This window comes from Thunnus maccoyii, chromosome 18 (genome assembly GCF_910596095.1).
Source record: "Thunnus maccoyii chromosome 18, fThuMac1.1, whole genome shotgun sequence".
Taxonomy (NCBI): Eukaryota; Metazoa; Chordata; class Actinopteri; order Scombriformes; family Scombridae; genus Thunnus; species Thunnus maccoyii.
The window spans coordinates 13,712,043-13,728,382 of NC_056550.1; the positions used below are offsets into that span (position 1 = coordinate 13,712,043).

Below are 16,340 nucleotides of genomic sequence, written 5' to 3' on the forward strand. Positions count from 1 at the left end.
AGGATATAATCTGTAATGTACTTCAAATATTTAAATTTTAGAATAATTATAGCAATTTACATAGAGATGTCAATTCATTAGTCTGTAAAATGATGGCATCAGATATTAAAATGCTGAATTAACTGTTGAGTGTGTATCAACTAGGGCTGTGCCCGAATAGGCTACAAATACATTATTCGGCAAAGCACAAATAGTGGGGGTTTTTGTTTGTTTTTGTTTTTTTTTGTTATTGTTTTTGTTTGTTTTTTTTTTAAACAAATATTTGTTTCATACAAATATTTTTAAAAATATTTGTTTTTGGGAAGAAAAACATGTCAAATACCAGCAAAAGTGTGTTAAAAACAAAAACAGGATTTTAAAGCCTCTTTCCACTTTTATTCGATACAAATACAAATAATTTTGCTGCTTCAACAAATACAGATACAAATACTAGGCCCACTGCACATAGTATCATCATACTGAAAGTGAAGTCCTTTATTTTATCTTTATTTCATTATAATATCTAATTGTTTTCTGTTATTATATTATTGTCACACATATTGTAAGTGATTCTTTCTATAAATAAAGTAATGGGGAAAAAACTGTTTCAGAGTGTGTACAGTTTTCTGTAATAGTAATGGTGATTATTTTTTTCTTTGTATGACTACTTTCTGTAGGAATTGCTATTCAGATGCTCATTGATGTTTTCTCCATAAACTTATGACTAAGTGGATGCTTTTGATAAAATGCATCAATTAAAAACGCTGTGATATATTTCCTTCCGCTGCCCTGATGGTGGCTCCAACTCGCCTGCAACGCTGGCTGGAGGAAAAGGAAATTCTGGTAAAAGTACTACGATGAATGCGAGCAAAAACTAAAGGAGCAGACTGTGACGCCTCGACGTAGTAGCCCATGTGCGTGAGGCGCCTGCGTAGTGCTGCGCTGTGCCTGCTCTCGTGTACTTTGCAACTGTAAGTACGCCTGCGTCCCGATAGACAGTGACGTATGTGTCCGCTCCTTGTTCATTTTCTAGGTAACAGCTGAACAAAGGCCTGCCCCTTTTTCATGAGGATTTCTCTACTGCCATCGTTACTTTACGTGTAATCGCGATTACTAAATCGGATTACGATACTTTTATTATATTTCAAGACGTTAAATAACAGCAGAGATTGCGTCCGACATGGATGTGGATCAAAATGAAACCAGTGGCGAGACCAAATCGGCCATGCATACTTGGCGTTATCGCCACCATTTCACGTACAAGGCAGATCAAGGAAAAAATATCATCGTCCAGTGTAATCTGTGTCTGCCGAGGGTTAATCTGCTCTCCACGTCGAAGACCTCAACATCAAACCTAAAGAAGCATTTAGACGTAAGTTACAAAACAGTAATGTGCATGTAACATTTCCCCGCAACCGTCAGGTTAATGTTTGAAAGGGTCAATGAATGAATAGCTGCACTCGTGATTAATAACGTTACATTGTAGCCGCATGCTGATTACCAACTCGTGTCGCTCATGGTCTTTGTTTTCAACTTTCCTGGAGAAAAACAACTATTTTATTTTGCACGAGTGTTATTTTGAAGGGTTTTCACTGCAGCTGAAGTTTGTAAAGTGATGAAAAGTCCACACATATAAATGGCACGCCTCCAACAACTAACATGAAACCTTGTTCTGTCTTTCAGAGAACACATTTGGGCTGTGATGCCAGGCCTGATGCCAAGAGGGGACGGAGGAAGGAGGAACACAATGGCGAGGAGAGCAGGCACTGCCAGCTCAAAAAGCTTAAAGCGGAAATCATCTCCAAATGCATGACCCAAAGCAAGATAGATGACCATATCTTTAACTTCATTGTGGAAGATTGCCAGTCTTTTTATGTGCTGGAGCAACCTGGATTCAGGAAGCTGATTGCCGGCTTAACTGAAGGGCTAAAGTCCATGGACAGGGTGACCTTGTTTACAAAGGTGGACCAGGGTTTCTCCAGGATGCGGGAAGAGCTGATGGCAAAACTCAGCAACGTCCAGTACGTGTGCACCACGGCTGACATCTGGACAGCCAACAACAGAAGCTTCTTTGGGATGACCTGTCACTGGATTGACACAGATTCTTTGGAGAGGAAATCTGCTGCTCTGGGGTTTGCGCGCCTGCAGGGCAGGATCACGTATGACACCATTGCGGGGAGAATACACGACATCCATGTGGCGTACAATATCGAAAGTAAAGTTCAGACCACCGTCACTGACAACGGCAGCCCCTTTGTCAGCGTGTTCAAGGAGTTTGCGGTGGACAGCCAAGAGAGTGACGATGACATCGGGTTTTACGAGAACGTGAGCGCCGTCCTCGAGGGTGAGCCGGAACAGGACATGCTCTTGTTTCTGCCCACCGTACAGCGCTGTGCATCACACACCCTGGAGCAGATTGTTACTGAAGACTTTTGGCAGGCTGTGTCACAGGGGCCCATGTGCCAGCTGCATTACAGTACGATGGCTAAAGTGTATGCCATATGGAGCAAATGCCACCATCTTCAAGTTGGTATGGATGCAGCAGAGGAGATAGGAAAGATGGCACTGGTCGTCCCTGCTGTCATACGCTGGAATGTGGAGTACTGTGCTGTGCAGAAGATCGTCTCTCTCAGTGAGCGGGAGTTGACGGAGCTGTGTGCCCGCCTGGAGGTCCCACGCCTGCAGCCAGAGGAGATGGCCTTCCTAAAAGAATACGTGGCTGTATTCCACCCGCTCGCTTTCGCACTTGAACTTTTCCAAGCAGAGCAGAAATGTTACTTGGGTCTGGTCATCCCAACAGTACTCAGTCTGAAGAACAAGCTAAATGAGCAGAAAGATGCTGCAAACTACTTCGGCGATGTCATCAATGCCATTGTTATGGCTATTGATGTACGGTTCCAGGAGCTGTTCGCCAGCACGGAAGCAAAGTTTGCAACGGCAACAACTCCTCAATTCCGCCTGTGGTGGATGGCTGCTTCTGAAAGAGAGGAGATGTGCTCCCTGCTGGCTACAGAGGCATCACAGGTGGATCCCTGCAACGTAACCGAAGCGAACACCAGTCGGAATTTGTCAACCATCGAATCCGAGGATGACTTCTTCAGTTACGGGCCCGTGAAGCCGGCCACTCAGATTCAGCAACGGGGAGCGATGGAGGAGATCCGCAAGTACATTGAAGGACCGGGGAAGAGCCTAGAGTGCCTTCAGGACTTCCCCAGAGTGAAGCAGCTTTTCCTAAAATACAACACCACCCTGCCCTCAACGGCCCCCGTCCAGCGTCTCTTCAGTCAGAAAGGCAACCTGGTCACCTCACAGAGAAACTTTCTGACTGACGACTACTTCGAACGCATTCAGCTTTTGAGATACAACAGCAACATTTGCTCTTTGGTCACTGTGTGAATACATTGCCGGTGACTCTCTCTCTCTCTCTCTCTCTCTCTCTCTCTCTCTCTCTCTCTCTCTCTCTCTCACTCTCTCTCTCTCTATCTCTCTCTATCTCTCTCTATCTCTCTCAGCCTTTTGATTGATGCAGAATCAAACCATGTTGTGCTAAAACTTAAAATCATCACAGAAAAAAACCCGGATTAATGTCTCATTTCAGACAATTTAGCCAGATCTGTTTTCTAATAATCCTTTTTTTTCCTGTTTTGATAGGCATAGCATATATCTCCTACTGCAGAATGGCCTACTTGTATATGAAAATACCTAATTGACAATCATGGACGGAAAACACTGACAAAAGCATCTTTCTATCTGTGTATTGTGATTTGAAGTAGCCACAGGGTTCAACTGAATTGATTTTTGTCTTTCAGTTAAGCTAGTTTGTTTTTTCTACAGCTGTCGAATGAGAATGCATCTCCTGTCTGTATGTTTTATATAATATATAAAGAGACAAGGAAAGAGCTTTTTGTATGTGTTTTTGCCTTTTTCCACAAAAAAAAAAACCCCAAAACAATTGGAAATCAGAATTAATTAGGTTAGCGACAAGATGGGATAGGCCACATTATTTGCATGCAGCCCTGACTGCATCAACAGATACTGATGATAGTTTCAAAGAAGCCTGTGTTTGTGTGTGAAGGAAACACACAGCATACAAACAGCAAAATTCCAGTGCTGCACAGTCCCAAGTGCATTCCTTGCCATGTGCCCAGATGTCACTTAAGAGCTTTCGTCTTGTCAGACAGCTGCCTGGAGACCAACAGGAGGCTGTCAGAGAACGCAAACACACACTCGCACACAGGCTCTATCTAGCTCCCGAGCTGTCGTAAACATGACACTTCTGAAGATGCAAAAACCAACCCCGAGAGAATATGGAAAGCTGTGGGATTTGCTTTTTCTTATTTTCAACATTATTGCATGTATGACTCTTTCTGTTCTAGTTATCTGATTTTCTATGACTTTGCCTGCAGCACTCAGAAAGAATTAGGCAGACTTATAAAAACTCTTGAATCTCCACTGCTCCAAAATCTGTTCTGCTTGAGAGACAGACTATTGGGACTCCATTCAACAGCACAACAGCTGATAAGGAAAATATGCTGCTGAACAACTGATAGCAGAAAAGGAAGTAAAGGTGAGTAACTAAAGGATTACTTTAGAAAATAAGAATTGTGACGTTACTATACCATACAGCACAATGCAACTGTGGCAAAACAGCTGTGATTTTAGATGAAAATGGAATAATGCTGAACAGATTTAGGGAGCTAAAAGAGTTAACTGATTACACATTTGGGAAGAAAACATTTACACATCATTAAAACTAACTGCTGATGATTAAGTCACATTAGAAGTACTGTAAGAAGTATTTTGAGATTGTGTCTGCAAACATATTTTACAGCTTTTAAATAATGTGGTTGATTTTGTTTAATGATGAACAGTTGATGTCTGTATCTTATATATACGGACAAGTGACAAATTAAAGGAAAAACCGGTACAGGTCTGAATGCTTGACCCCTACAGTGAAGGGATCCGGTGGCTCTGTTATGCTTTGAGGGGCATTTTGCTGGCATGGTTTGGGTCACCTTGTCCCCTTATAGGGAAGGGTCACTGCAAATCAATAAAGTTGTTCTGAGTCATCACCTTCATCCTATGATGAAACATTTCTATCCTGATGGGAGTGGTCTCTTCCAGGATGACCAAGCCTCAATTCACAGGGCACGAGGGGTCACTGAATGGTTTGATGAGTATGAAAATGATGTGAATCATATGCTATGACCTTCACAGTCACCAGATCTTAATCCAATTGAACACCATGTGAGATTTTAAACTGACGTGTTTGACAGCGCTCTCCACCACCATCATCATCAAAACACCAAATGAGGGAATATCTTTTTGAAGAACGGTGTTCATCACTGCAGTAAAGTTGAGAGACTAACACACTTCATGTTGGTTTTTCCTTTAATTTCTCACCTGTTTGTGTATATTTATTAATTTATTACTGCTCCATATTACCGTAAACTGTAGTGGCTCACAATTAGAATACACGATGCACATAATTCAAACTACACTCTATACTTGATGTTTATGCAGCACCTACATACTGAGTAAGGAAAAGGACAGAAACTACTCATTGAACTGACCTACACTGTATAAAGACCTTATTATTACATCTGCACTTATTTCCACAGGTGATATGATTTCAGCTAAATTATAAACATCTCATCACTGGATTTCAGTCCAAATCTGTAATGCTTTTTAACTAAACCATGGTTATATATAAAGATATATATTTTTAAAAAAAAAACAAAGATTCAGTGATTAGCCCATATTAATCTCCCAGGTTCTATTCTCAAACCCTACCGTGCCTTCATGTGCTTAACCATGCTGTCACCCAATACATCATAAACAAGCAAACCAGGTGGAGTAGAGATTTTCTAAAGAGGTGAGGTCTTGTGTTAAGTAAGTCATGGCAGAATGATCTGTCTGGAGTGTTTTCCCTAAATTCCACTTCATGTATGGTGTGATGGGATGCAGCTCTGCGCTACAGCAAGTGAATGAGGTGGACGCATGACTATATGTTTGGAAATTATCCTGAATTTATGACAATCCTGCCCCCTGTTGGACACGGAGGTGCACTCCAGTAAATGCCACACTCGCTTAAAGAAACTTTTTATAGTAAACAATCAAATAAAACAAACGACATGCCCCGGTTCAAAGATTGATCCAAAGTGGATGTTTTAATGACGTCAGAAAAACAATGGTACAAAGTATTACTTCTGAAAACACCCGGTAATACCTGTGACCACACATTGACGCACACATTTAGTACAGGATCTTGTTAGGCACAAAGTGGGTGGAAGGTGTACAGTGTGTGAGACTAACAGCTTCTGTCAGTACCATTGATTTAATCCGTTACCACACCCTTGTCTTTACAGTCCTCTCATGCTTCCTCCCTTGCAAAAAGTTCCCTTAGAATCTCTTTGTTGTACAAAAGCAGAATGGCAGAGACAAATACTCTTATGTTACTATAACCGTCAACCACCAATTGCTTCTACTGAGTCTTTGTCAGTTCTGTGATATACTACAGTAAGGAGGGAAGCATTAGAAGTCGTTCCAGACATGGTTTGGATATTTTAATATTCTAATGCCCTTCTCTCACTTTGCTTGGGTAAGACACCCTTCTGATGTCTGGCTCAGGGACAGCCCCGGTCACTGCAGAAGTAGTTTGGCAGGTCCAAAGTGGCCCAGGTTATCGCAGGATTTGAGCCAGCGTTGGACGTTAGTGGGAGTGGACGAGGCTGGGCCGCTTTGCAGCACGCAGCAATAGCAGGCGATATCAGCCAGGGAGAACTCAGGCCCAGCCAGCCAGGGGTTGCGGCCCAGAGTGGCGTTGAGAGCACGCAGGACAGCGGCCTTCTCCTTGGAACTGCCCTCTGCCAGCTGGAAGAAAGCAGTGTCCACCCAGCTGTCCACCAGCGTGGCAAGAGCAGGGTCGGAGGGGTAGGGAGCGAGCAGCTTGAAGAGGAAGCGCGCCACGTTGGCCTCACCTTCGATGGGGCACATGTTCTGAACGCTGAACTTCATCTGCAGTTTGGGGACTGAACAGGGCAGAGGAGAAACAGGCCTCATGGTTAACAAGAACACAACTTATAAAGCATTTCAAGCATCCAGATCATGTCAATACACTGATTATTTTAGAATGTCAAGTTATAAATAGCATCCCCAAAACTCAATGGTATGTGTAATTAATTTCATGTAATTTAAAAGGCTTTACTGTGCAAAAGGGATACAAGATTTGTTCTTGATAATTACATCACTGTCATTTTTCAGAAAAGAAATGATATCCACCTCTTGGTCACATCCAGTAAAATAGCAGTGCCACCTCTCAAATGGCTTTATGTTTACAGTTGTTACTGTAATTACGATGACAGAGTGAGAGGCATTTTAATTAGTTTAATAATCGTAGAACAAGCATGTAGCGAAACACCTACTCAGTTTCTCAATAAATTACTTCCAAATTAAACAGCACAGTACAGTTTTTTTCATGGATTGTGTGGCTCTAGCATAAACAACTGAGCAAAAACTGGTTCAAGTATAGTGTAGATACAGAATATTTTGCCTTGTTAATTTGATTTACGAATGGCTTTGTACATGTAAATGTTTTTGTGTTGCAGTCCCTATAGCATTATTTTTTAAACCACTCTTCCATCTTACTTTGAGTCTTCCTACATTCCATGTCCTGTGTCCTTATTAAAGTAACAAAATCCTGCCTCTCTCACTGTGCCTTACCATCTTTCCATATGAGGGTGAAGCCCAGCTGGAACAGCTGGCGGGCGTAGCTGTCCGCATGGCGTGGACCCAGGCAGGACATAAGCTGTGGTGACACACTGCTAACTGAGGAGTGGACGTGGACGGTGGAGAGCACCCGATAGCGCTGACACAGCAGGCTGTGGAGCACCAGCAAGGTCAGAGGTGGCTGTGCCGGGTTGGCGTTGATGACGATGTCACGGAGAGCACCGAGGTCCTAGTGACATGAACAAGATAAAAGAGATAAGTGTGTGTAGAATTTAAAACAAATACTGTATGAAGACATTTGTTGACTATAACGAGGCCAAGTCTGCACAAACAGGCTGTAATCAATGATAAGCAAGGTCTTCAGTAATGCCTGGATCCAGAGAACACTAGTGTTTCCTACCTTGCCCAATAGTGTGTCCAGGTTTGCGGTGCCTTTGAAGGTTGTGGAGCTGGAGCTTTGGGGGGAGAGGCTGCTGCTGACTGTCAGGTCCAGATCGGCATCTGGCGTGGTCACCGTCTTGGCCAGGCCCTCAACAGCTGCTTTCAGCTCATACAGTTTTTGCATGATCTCATCCTGCCGGGCCTCCAGAGCCTTGACTGCTGGGTCCACCTCACCATTCTGTGGAGACAGAGAGAAGATCGCACATTTTGGCTGAAACCACAAGTGGAAATTTGAGAGCATGATGGTTTTGAGACTGGTTTTGAGATCCCCGGCAGTTTTACAACCTGGGCGAGAGTCCCAAATTGAAACTCTCCATGCACATATAACATCAAGTGCATCATCAGTATTGACAACTTATTAAATATATTCCCAGTTTATATGGTGTAGAACTACAGCACATATATAAATAATGAAAGCAGGACATTTCAATCTTAAAGATCCCTGCAGGCAACTATTAAGAGATGAAAACACTCTCCTTGGAACAATAATGCGTGTCTGATATGGTTTTTCCACAAAAAAAAAAAAGGTATAATTACCACATTAAAATACTTAAAATTGCATCTGTCATTTAAAATTCAGTCTCTATGAATGTGCAAATATATTTCATTTAATTTGTTTAACTGCTGGATACAAGATGTCTCTTACTTCACTGAAAAGTCCATTCTCAGTGTATGTGCACTGGAGGCTTCACGTTGTTTGTACTGAACCATGATGGGTTTCCAAAAATCATGCTTGCAGGCCCACTCCTTAAAATCTGATTTTCAACTTTCAGTAGATGAATGTGAAAACAGCCTTCTAGTGTCAAACTCTGTATATACATCATTCTGCACAGCTCAAACATCCATCTGAAGGAACAAGAAACACAACATATTTTTGAGTGATGGAAGACTAAGTCTACTGAGACTTTATAAGACTATACCTTATGCAGATAGCTGAAGTTTGGTACCGTCAGATTAGGTTACATACTAGTAATATGTGCCAACTGTCTGACCGGAAGTGAACCCCACACTGCTGAAGCAAGGGTCTCCTATGTACCATCATTATGTGCACTTAAATAAATAATTATAACGACAGTGTCAGCAAATGCAACACAGGGTGGAGACAAGCTACTCAACAAGTGCCACCAATTAATTTTGTTTAATAATATGTTAATGTTAATGGAACAGAGGAGACGTGCAGTGATTGTTAACAGTTGCATCACCCAGAAGTGAGGTTACTCATTGTACTGACAAGCTAAATTAGCTAGCCAGCTAGCTGGGCTAAAGACAGCTCATGCTAACACACCGTAAGAAAAGCGCATGTATCAACATGTGAGAAACAAAAAATGAAGTGCGGGCTACTGGAAGCGGGGGTAAAATACAAGCTAACCGGTTAAAAAAAAGATGAGTCGAAATGAAATGAGTTAACAGTTACCTGAAACGCGTGCTCGGAGGTGCAGCTGTTCCCTTGCTGCGCGTGGATATTTGGTACCTTGTACATGCAGGTTGGCAAATCAATCTTTATGTCACCCCCACTGATGGGCTTTACCTGGTACATGGGCATGGTGGAGGACAGTTAAGTGTACTGTCAGAGACAAACTGTTAAAAACAAAATCCTGGACACAGATGTCTTCTGGGGCTGTATGTTGACAGGCAGCAGCAGCTATCGGCGCTCCCGACCCGGTCACACAGGAAAGAGGCCGCAGTGACGTCACATCCGGGGAAAGTAACATGGATTAAAGCACCTCTTAATTAACTGTTTAAAGGACCCCCTTTAGACATGTTTTAAGATGTGTATAAAACACTCTACTTTGACTAATAATGTGTGTCTGATTTATTTTTTCCACAAAAAAGAGTAAATTATTTTTGTTTAAATCCTTAAAATTACATCTCCTCCATCTCCCTCATTAAAAATTGCAGAATCTATAAATATTCAAATATATTTCATTTCAAATGTTTAACTGCTGAACACAAGATGTCTCCTACTTCACTCAGCGTATGTGCACTGGAGGCTTCAAGTTTCCACATCATGCTTGTGTAAGTTGAATATTGGACCAGGATTGGCTCCAAACTATTTGTGATGTCACAAATCATGCTCGTAGGCCCAACCCTTAAATTTGGATTTTCAACGAGCACAAAGAAACTTTCCACTTTCAGCAGATGAATGTGAAAACAGCCTTCTAGTGTCAAACTCTGCACATACATCATTCTGCACAGTGAAGCTCAAACACACAACTGTAGGAACAAGAAGAAAATCATATTTTTGAGTGGAGTGGGACTTTAAGTATTCACACAGTGATGCTGAAATCATCCACATTCACAATATTACATCCTCTGCGTGTATTCTCCTAAATACACTGGGGGGCGCCAGAGTATTATTTCTCACATCCCATCTTTGCAAGCGCATTAACTTTAACAAAAGTAAGAGGTCAGAAGTCAACAGAGGAGTTCACACTGGTATGAACTTCACCATAACTAAACAAAGATAGGCAATTTAAACATGATGATGTAAACTAAGATTAAGCTTAATGTTTTACAATGGCAACAAACTCAAACTGACATTACTGTTTGCATTCACCTCCATGAAAGATTAATTTAATGTTTCTGTTTTCCGATCTTGAAACTTGCTGGTGTAAAATTTACATTCACTTCTACTTTGCTGTCAGTACAATTCAACATTATGTAATTTAATCCCAGATGACAAAAGGAAACATCCTGCATTGAGGTTTTACAACTCTTATCAGGGCAGCAAGACAGGTGACGTCACTAAATGCAACTTGCTGGGAAGTTTCAGTCCAGAAAGAGAAGTGCTGCTGCAGTTTTGTGTCCGACATCATTCAGTGAAGATTTACGTTTTGTTAAAATGATTTGGTAAAATCAACATGTTTGCAGTGAGTCAAGCATACTAGATAGTACTCAACAATTTGCTGTAAAATGAATCCAGCACTTTCCTAATATTTTGACCAAATATAAGAAAAAATGTAGTGAATTTTGAGTGCAGTCAACTTCTGCTTCCCAAATACAGTCATAGCATGGTGTAACTAAGCCATTTTATGAGCAGGTGTTTCTTACACATGAAGATTACTCTCTGTGATTTGATATCTACATTTTAAAATTTTAAATCAAGTCCAAAACTTAACATATTAGGGGTTTTTTTTTTACAGAGAATAATGGATCAAAAATTGTGTATTTTTCAATAAAAATCAGGTAGACATGACTGTCCTGCATGGCAGTCAGTCTGCTTTCTGTTTTCTTGCGTGTAACCTGGCATCAACATATCTGTGATGCATTGTAGCCTAATAGATAAACAAAGCATTTCAGATCTGTCTGCTTCAGTTCTACAGCAGTCAACCTATTACGCCAAATGAAATCAGTTAGCTCAGTGTAGCTACTGTTTCAATCACAAGTGATCTTTGCACTCAATCAAACCTGGCAACACAATCCTTTACCAGGAAGCAATTAAATGAGGCCGTGACTTCGCCTGATGCCAGGCTCTCCTTTGACATGTCCCCCTTGCAGTCACCTTCTTCTCTGTCACCTCTCTGTCAGTGGAGTCAGCTTAGCATGGTTTCACACTCGAGCCACATCCTCTCCTCTTTAGTCACCACAGCAAGAGAGGTTTAATGAAAATGTGTAATTGAGTTAGCTGTTCCTACAGCTTGTTAACCCTGAATAATTCACTGTTTGCTGAAATCTGGCAAGAGAGAGGGGAGGAGGAGTAAGGTAGGGGCTGCTGGGACCAACCTGGCAGCTCTGCTGAGGTAACAGTCAGATCTGATGGCCAGACTAAAGCCTGGGATAGAAATTGAGACTGGAGAGGAGCTGAAACCTGACAGGTGGCAGTAGTTCTTTAAATCATGCAGGAACAAGGAACATGGAGCGGGGACTGATACAGACCTTGTAAGTGCTATCATACTCAGGTACAGTACAGTGTTACTGGGTCACTCACGTAGACGGCAAGGAATAGTTTGCTTAGAGTTTCTTATGGTGCCTTAAACACAGCTTTTAAACAGCATATGGTGCACAGGTTCACTGTAGTTAACTTTGGAGATTAATATTTAAGATGCATAGTTAAGGTGCATTAAAGAGTAGGTTCACAAATTTTCAAGTCTGTCTTAAAACAAGTCAGGTGCCCCTATGAACACTGAGAGAGGTTTTCCTCGCTGTAATCATTCCTCCTGTTATTACTGGCTGTTAAAAGATCCCCTTCAAATTCACTTTCAATGTAAGTGATGGGGGTCAAAATCCACAGTCTGTCCACACAGTCATTTTGTGCAAAAATGCATTTAAAAGTTGATCCGAAGCTCATATCAGGCTTCAGCAGCCTGAATTAGTCATATCAAGTCAATATCTGTCTTTTTAGCGTCAAATTCCCTCTTTGTGTTTCAGACAGTGTTTCCCTGGAAGTATAATAACTTGGACTTTGGCACTAAAAAGACTGTAATGTTAAAAGATATCTACTTGATTTGATTCATTTGGACGGCTGAAGCTTCATATTAGCTTTGCACATAAGGAGGACTGTGGATTTTGGCTTCTATCACTTACAATGTAATTGCATTATGAAGGGATCTTCTAATGGCCAGTATGAACAGGAGGAATGATTATGACAAGAAGAAAAAACTGTTTCAATGTGCTTTTGGGCACCTGACTGTTGTTTCAAGACTTGAAAAATTGTGATCCCATCGTTAAGGTCATTGAAGAGTTTTAACCAGGGAAGGAATTGATCAGTTTATGTGTGTGCTGGAAACGCATAATAGAGTCTGTACTGCTGTAAGGAGATTAAAGGTACATCCTTATTTGTCATATAACCCATAAAGTATACTATTAAAACATGAAGGAACGTAAACAGACAAAACAATGCAAAAGAAAAAATATTAATTAAAAACTGTAGCATTAGTATCAGTAGCAGTAGTAATGTGGTTTATGTTGATATGACATACATAACATAAACCATCATTTTTAGAAGCAGACACTTGTAATTTAATGTTGTCTGAGTTTCTGAATAAACCATGTGTGTAATCCAAGCTTCTTTTGAGCTGCAAGACAGCAAACACAGACCCTACGTATGTATCGGCTTTAACAGTTACGGATGTTGTAAGATGTTTACCACCAACCAAACTTCACCTAGACACAAACATTATTTAGTTGTCCTCTCCAACCAGACAGTTTGCCTCCATTATTCAGCTACTCAAACTAGTCTTACATGACTCTTGCCATCTTATCTGATTGTGCCTTCTCATTTGGAAAAGTCTGCAAAGTACCTGTTTACCTCTCCATGACAGCCATTTATCAGTCTGAGTGTGAGTCAGCACATGTAACAGCTGCTCGGGGGCATTAAGCAGGGTGTGGCTTTTTAGTTCAAATAGCAAACCTGCATTAGTCCAGTTAATAGACACAGATCAATAAAAATCTATCAATTAGCAGACAAGTAAGTTTATAGGTTTGACGCAGGGTGGAAATAAATTTTGAAAAATCGCCTTCCGCAGATGCCCTGTGTGCGTGTATCAGCAATGGCCATTGATACGTGCATGGCCTATCATTCATTAATGAAGGGAAGCTGCACGCAGACATCATAAGTAGAGGCCCAGGACTAATGCTTGTTGGGGAACAGAGGCAGTGCTGTCATCCCCTGCATTATGAATAGAGTTCCTGCACAGAGCTCACAAAGCCCATTCAGTTATCCTAACACACCAGTTAAATCTTTTACGACGTTCCTCCCTGTTCAGACTATCAGGTAGCAACATCTCTGATACCTACAGGCCACTAAAGACACAGGAATGACTCAAAATATAACTGGTGTTTGTTAAAGGCAGACGCTGGCTGCGCAGTGGACATCCAAATGGTTTCGCTTCCCTTTTCCTCGTTTGCACATCCGTTTGTTATCAGTTGAAGATGGGGTGCACATTAAAGTTTCACACAGACTTAATCAGTAAGGTGAGCCTGACACTCCTTTCTTGATATGAGTTTTTGGTGACAATGAAGTGAAGGCATTAATTATTGAAGTGCCAAGCAGACAAGCAGGCCAGGCCTATGTGTCCATCCCAAAGAGCCTATCCACATGTGTTACAAGGTATTAGCAGTGACAGACAATTTTTTCATATACATGTAAAGAAAAACTTAAGCTTGCTTACTGTATTTCTTCTAATTATTAGTCATTTGTTTGTCATGACTAGTGATGTGCAGAGACCCCAGTATTTGTATTTGTATCTATATTTGTTGAGGCAACAAAATTATTTGTATTTGTATTCGAATAAAAGTTGAAAGAGGCTTAAAAATCCTGTTTTTGTTTTTATTACATTTTTAATTTTAGAAAATTAAAGTGGTACAATAAGTGTTCATGAATAAACTACCTTACAAAGGAGATCCCCACACCGGGTCTTGAACTGCAGTCTCCCAGATCATCATGAGATGACTGCGCTGACTACTGAGCTCAAACTTTACTCATCACCTCATTGCAGACAGTCCACGTTTCCAAATATGCATCATGTAGCAGGTGGATGTGACTCCCCTCATTGAGAACTGCTGACAGACATAACAGCGGAGCAGAGGAGAGAGACTGAGATAGCAATGTAACCAACCTGTGCGCTGGTATTTGACATGGCATTGACATTTTTTTCTTCCCGAAAACAAATAATTTTGTTTCCCCCTTCCCAACTACCATTGCTATAACCTGTACTACTGACTTCTGCCTTGTTAACATTTTTATTTGTAACCTCTCTCTTTAATTCTTAGAGTACAAAATTATACCTTCACTGGTCATTTATATTTATATTACAAGCATAATTTATAAGGATTATTTGTCCTGCCCAAAATGTATTTATTTCTCATGGCATGACCCCCTCTCTTTTTCTCCAAAATTTAATTATTTTGAGGGTACATGATTTACCATACCATATCTGAATTTACCTTACCCTACTGAAAATGAGTCAACAGAATTAACATATAAACATACATTTGTAGGTTGCATCTAAATTGCTGTTTTTGCCTCTTGACAGTTAATAGAGCTGCATTTTAAGATCAGTTATTTGGAAGAATTTCAGGACCTTGTCCATGTTCACCTTGCGGTCCAAAAACTGCTGTTGTTCATATTTTTTCTCACATTGTCGGCCCATCAGGGCCGGTGGACACTCTTATTACACTATCATAGCCGTGCTCTCCTCACGAAAAATACTGTACAGCTACAGTCTCTCTCTCTCTCTCTCTCTCTCTCTCTCTCTCTCTCTCTCTCTCTCTCTCTCTCTCTATGTCTCTCTCTCTTTCTCTCCCTCCTCTGCCCTTGAGTCCAGGTAATCTTCTGGTCACATTAGCTCATATACTGCTGTCCCGCAGCAGCACATCCAGCAGTCAGTGTCGACCTGTTGGCTCACATTTCCTTCCTGTTTACTGCTCGCCACTTCTGACCCACAGGGGTCACAGCTCCATTGCGTGTCCCCTGGCTTGTGTTACCTACTGGCTTCCCCAACCTTGTCCCGCTTTCAGCCGTGCTACCAGCATCCCCCCTGCCCCCACCCGCTTTTCTTCCTCCACTTGATGTCAGCATGTCTGCAGAACAGAGGGTCAAAAACTGATAACAGCAGATATGGATATGATAATGATCTCATTAGTGCTGTCTCTGCACATGTCCCGTGTTTGTGTCTTTATACATAAAAGTGTTTAAGTAATGTGCTCATATAGGAGCAGCAACAATGTTGATATTATAATAAAAGGCGTTTTTGATTTAGTTCATGATTTATTAATGAGATAAGTTTTAAGAAAAACAACCAGGCTCACACTCTGGGTCTTCACCCTGGTTAAAAAAACGTTTTTATTTTCTTATGAGCAATCCATGCAAGCAATAATGGTTTTTAATTAGAATCTTGACATTACTCCTGCTCCTCCAGAATATGTATAGATGCTTGAAGCTTGCTTTTACATATTTAAACCTATTTTTTCCCCAGCAGTTCAACCTAAGAATAAATCGTCAGCACACCACTATCATTTACACATACATATGCTCAAATATACATCATCACTTTTGAATCTACACTTAACTCTCGCAGGTTGTCTCTTACTCTGTCTTAGCTCATACACACATACATAGACATTGTACTTATAACTTGCGGGAATTCAACTGCTTGTTTCACTATTGAACGCTTGAAGGTTGAAGTTGAACGGGAAGTTGCTCAACATCCTCCTGATCAGATTCTTCGCATATCTTATCAATCTATCTATAA

General features: G+C 41.1%; 2 protein-coding genes across 4 annotated transcripts; one reads left to right on the plus strand and one right to left on the minus strand.

Annotated features, from left to right (window-relative positions):
• Nucleotides 1–1,006: 1,006 nt before the first annotated feature.
• Nucleotides 1,007–3,879, plus strand: zgc:161969 (uncharacterized protein LOC569044 homolog). 2 transcript variants are annotated; one of them, XM_042392746.1, is made up of 3 exons: nt 1,007–1,351; nt 1,663–3,420; nt 3,463–3,879. In XM_042392746.1, the coding sequence occupies exons 1-2, from the start codon at nt 1,160–1,162 to the stop codon at nt 3,373–3,375; spliced, it is 1,905 nt and encodes a 634-aa protein (XP_042248680.1). In that variant the 5' UTR covers nt 1,007–1,159; the 3' UTR covers nt 3,376–3,420; nt 3,463–3,879. The 2 variants fall into 2 exon arrangements, with proteins under 2 accessions (XP_042248680.1, XP_042248678.1); XM_042392744.1 differs by having other exon boundaries at nt 1,663–3,879.
• Nucleotides 3,880–6,122: 2,243 nt separating this feature from the next.
• aimp2 (aminoacyl tRNA synthetase complex interacting multifunctional protein 2) lies at nt 6,123–9,851 on the minus strand. Of its 2 annotated transcripts, XM_042392657.1 has the most exons (5): nt 9,563–9,651; nt 8,795–8,994; nt 8,108–8,326; nt 7,702–7,936; nt 6,123–7,010 (listed from the first exon to the last, which is right to left on the minus strand). In XM_042392657.1, the coding sequence occupies exons 3-5, from the start codon at nt 8,270–8,272 to the stop codon at nt 6,622–6,624; spliced, it is 789 nt and encodes a 262-aa protein (XP_042248591.1). In that variant the 5' UTR covers nt 8,273–8,326; nt 8,795–8,994; nt 9,563–9,651; the 3' UTR covers nt 6,123–6,621. The 2 variants fall into 2 exon arrangements, with proteins under 2 accessions (XP_042248591.1, XP_042248590.1); XM_042392656.1 differs by lacking the exon at nt 8,795–8,994 and having other exon boundaries at nt 9,563–9,851.
• Nucleotides 9,852–16,340: the final 6,489 nt, after the last annotated feature.

Coding starts and splice junctions, on each gene's coding strand:
- zgc:161969 (XM_042392744.1), top strand. CDS start 1,160: ATGGATGTGGATCAAAATGAAACCAGTGGCGAGACCAAATCGGCCATG. Junction 1,352..1,662: donor ACCTAAAGAAGCATTTAGAC/GTAAGTTACAAA, acceptor TCTGTCTTTCAG/AGAACACATTTGGGCTGTGA.
- aimp2 (XM_042392656.1), bottom strand. CDS start 9,691: ATGCCCATGTACCAGGTAAAGCCCATCAGTGGGGGTGACATAAAGATT. Junction 7,937..8,107: donor TGGACACACTATTGGGCAAG/GTAGGAAACACT, acceptor TCATGTCACTAG/GACCTCGGTGCTCTCCGTGA. Junction 7,011..7,701: donor CACCCTCATATGGAAAGATG/GTAAGGCACAGT, acceptor TGCCCTGTTCAG/TCCCCAAACTGCAGATGAAG.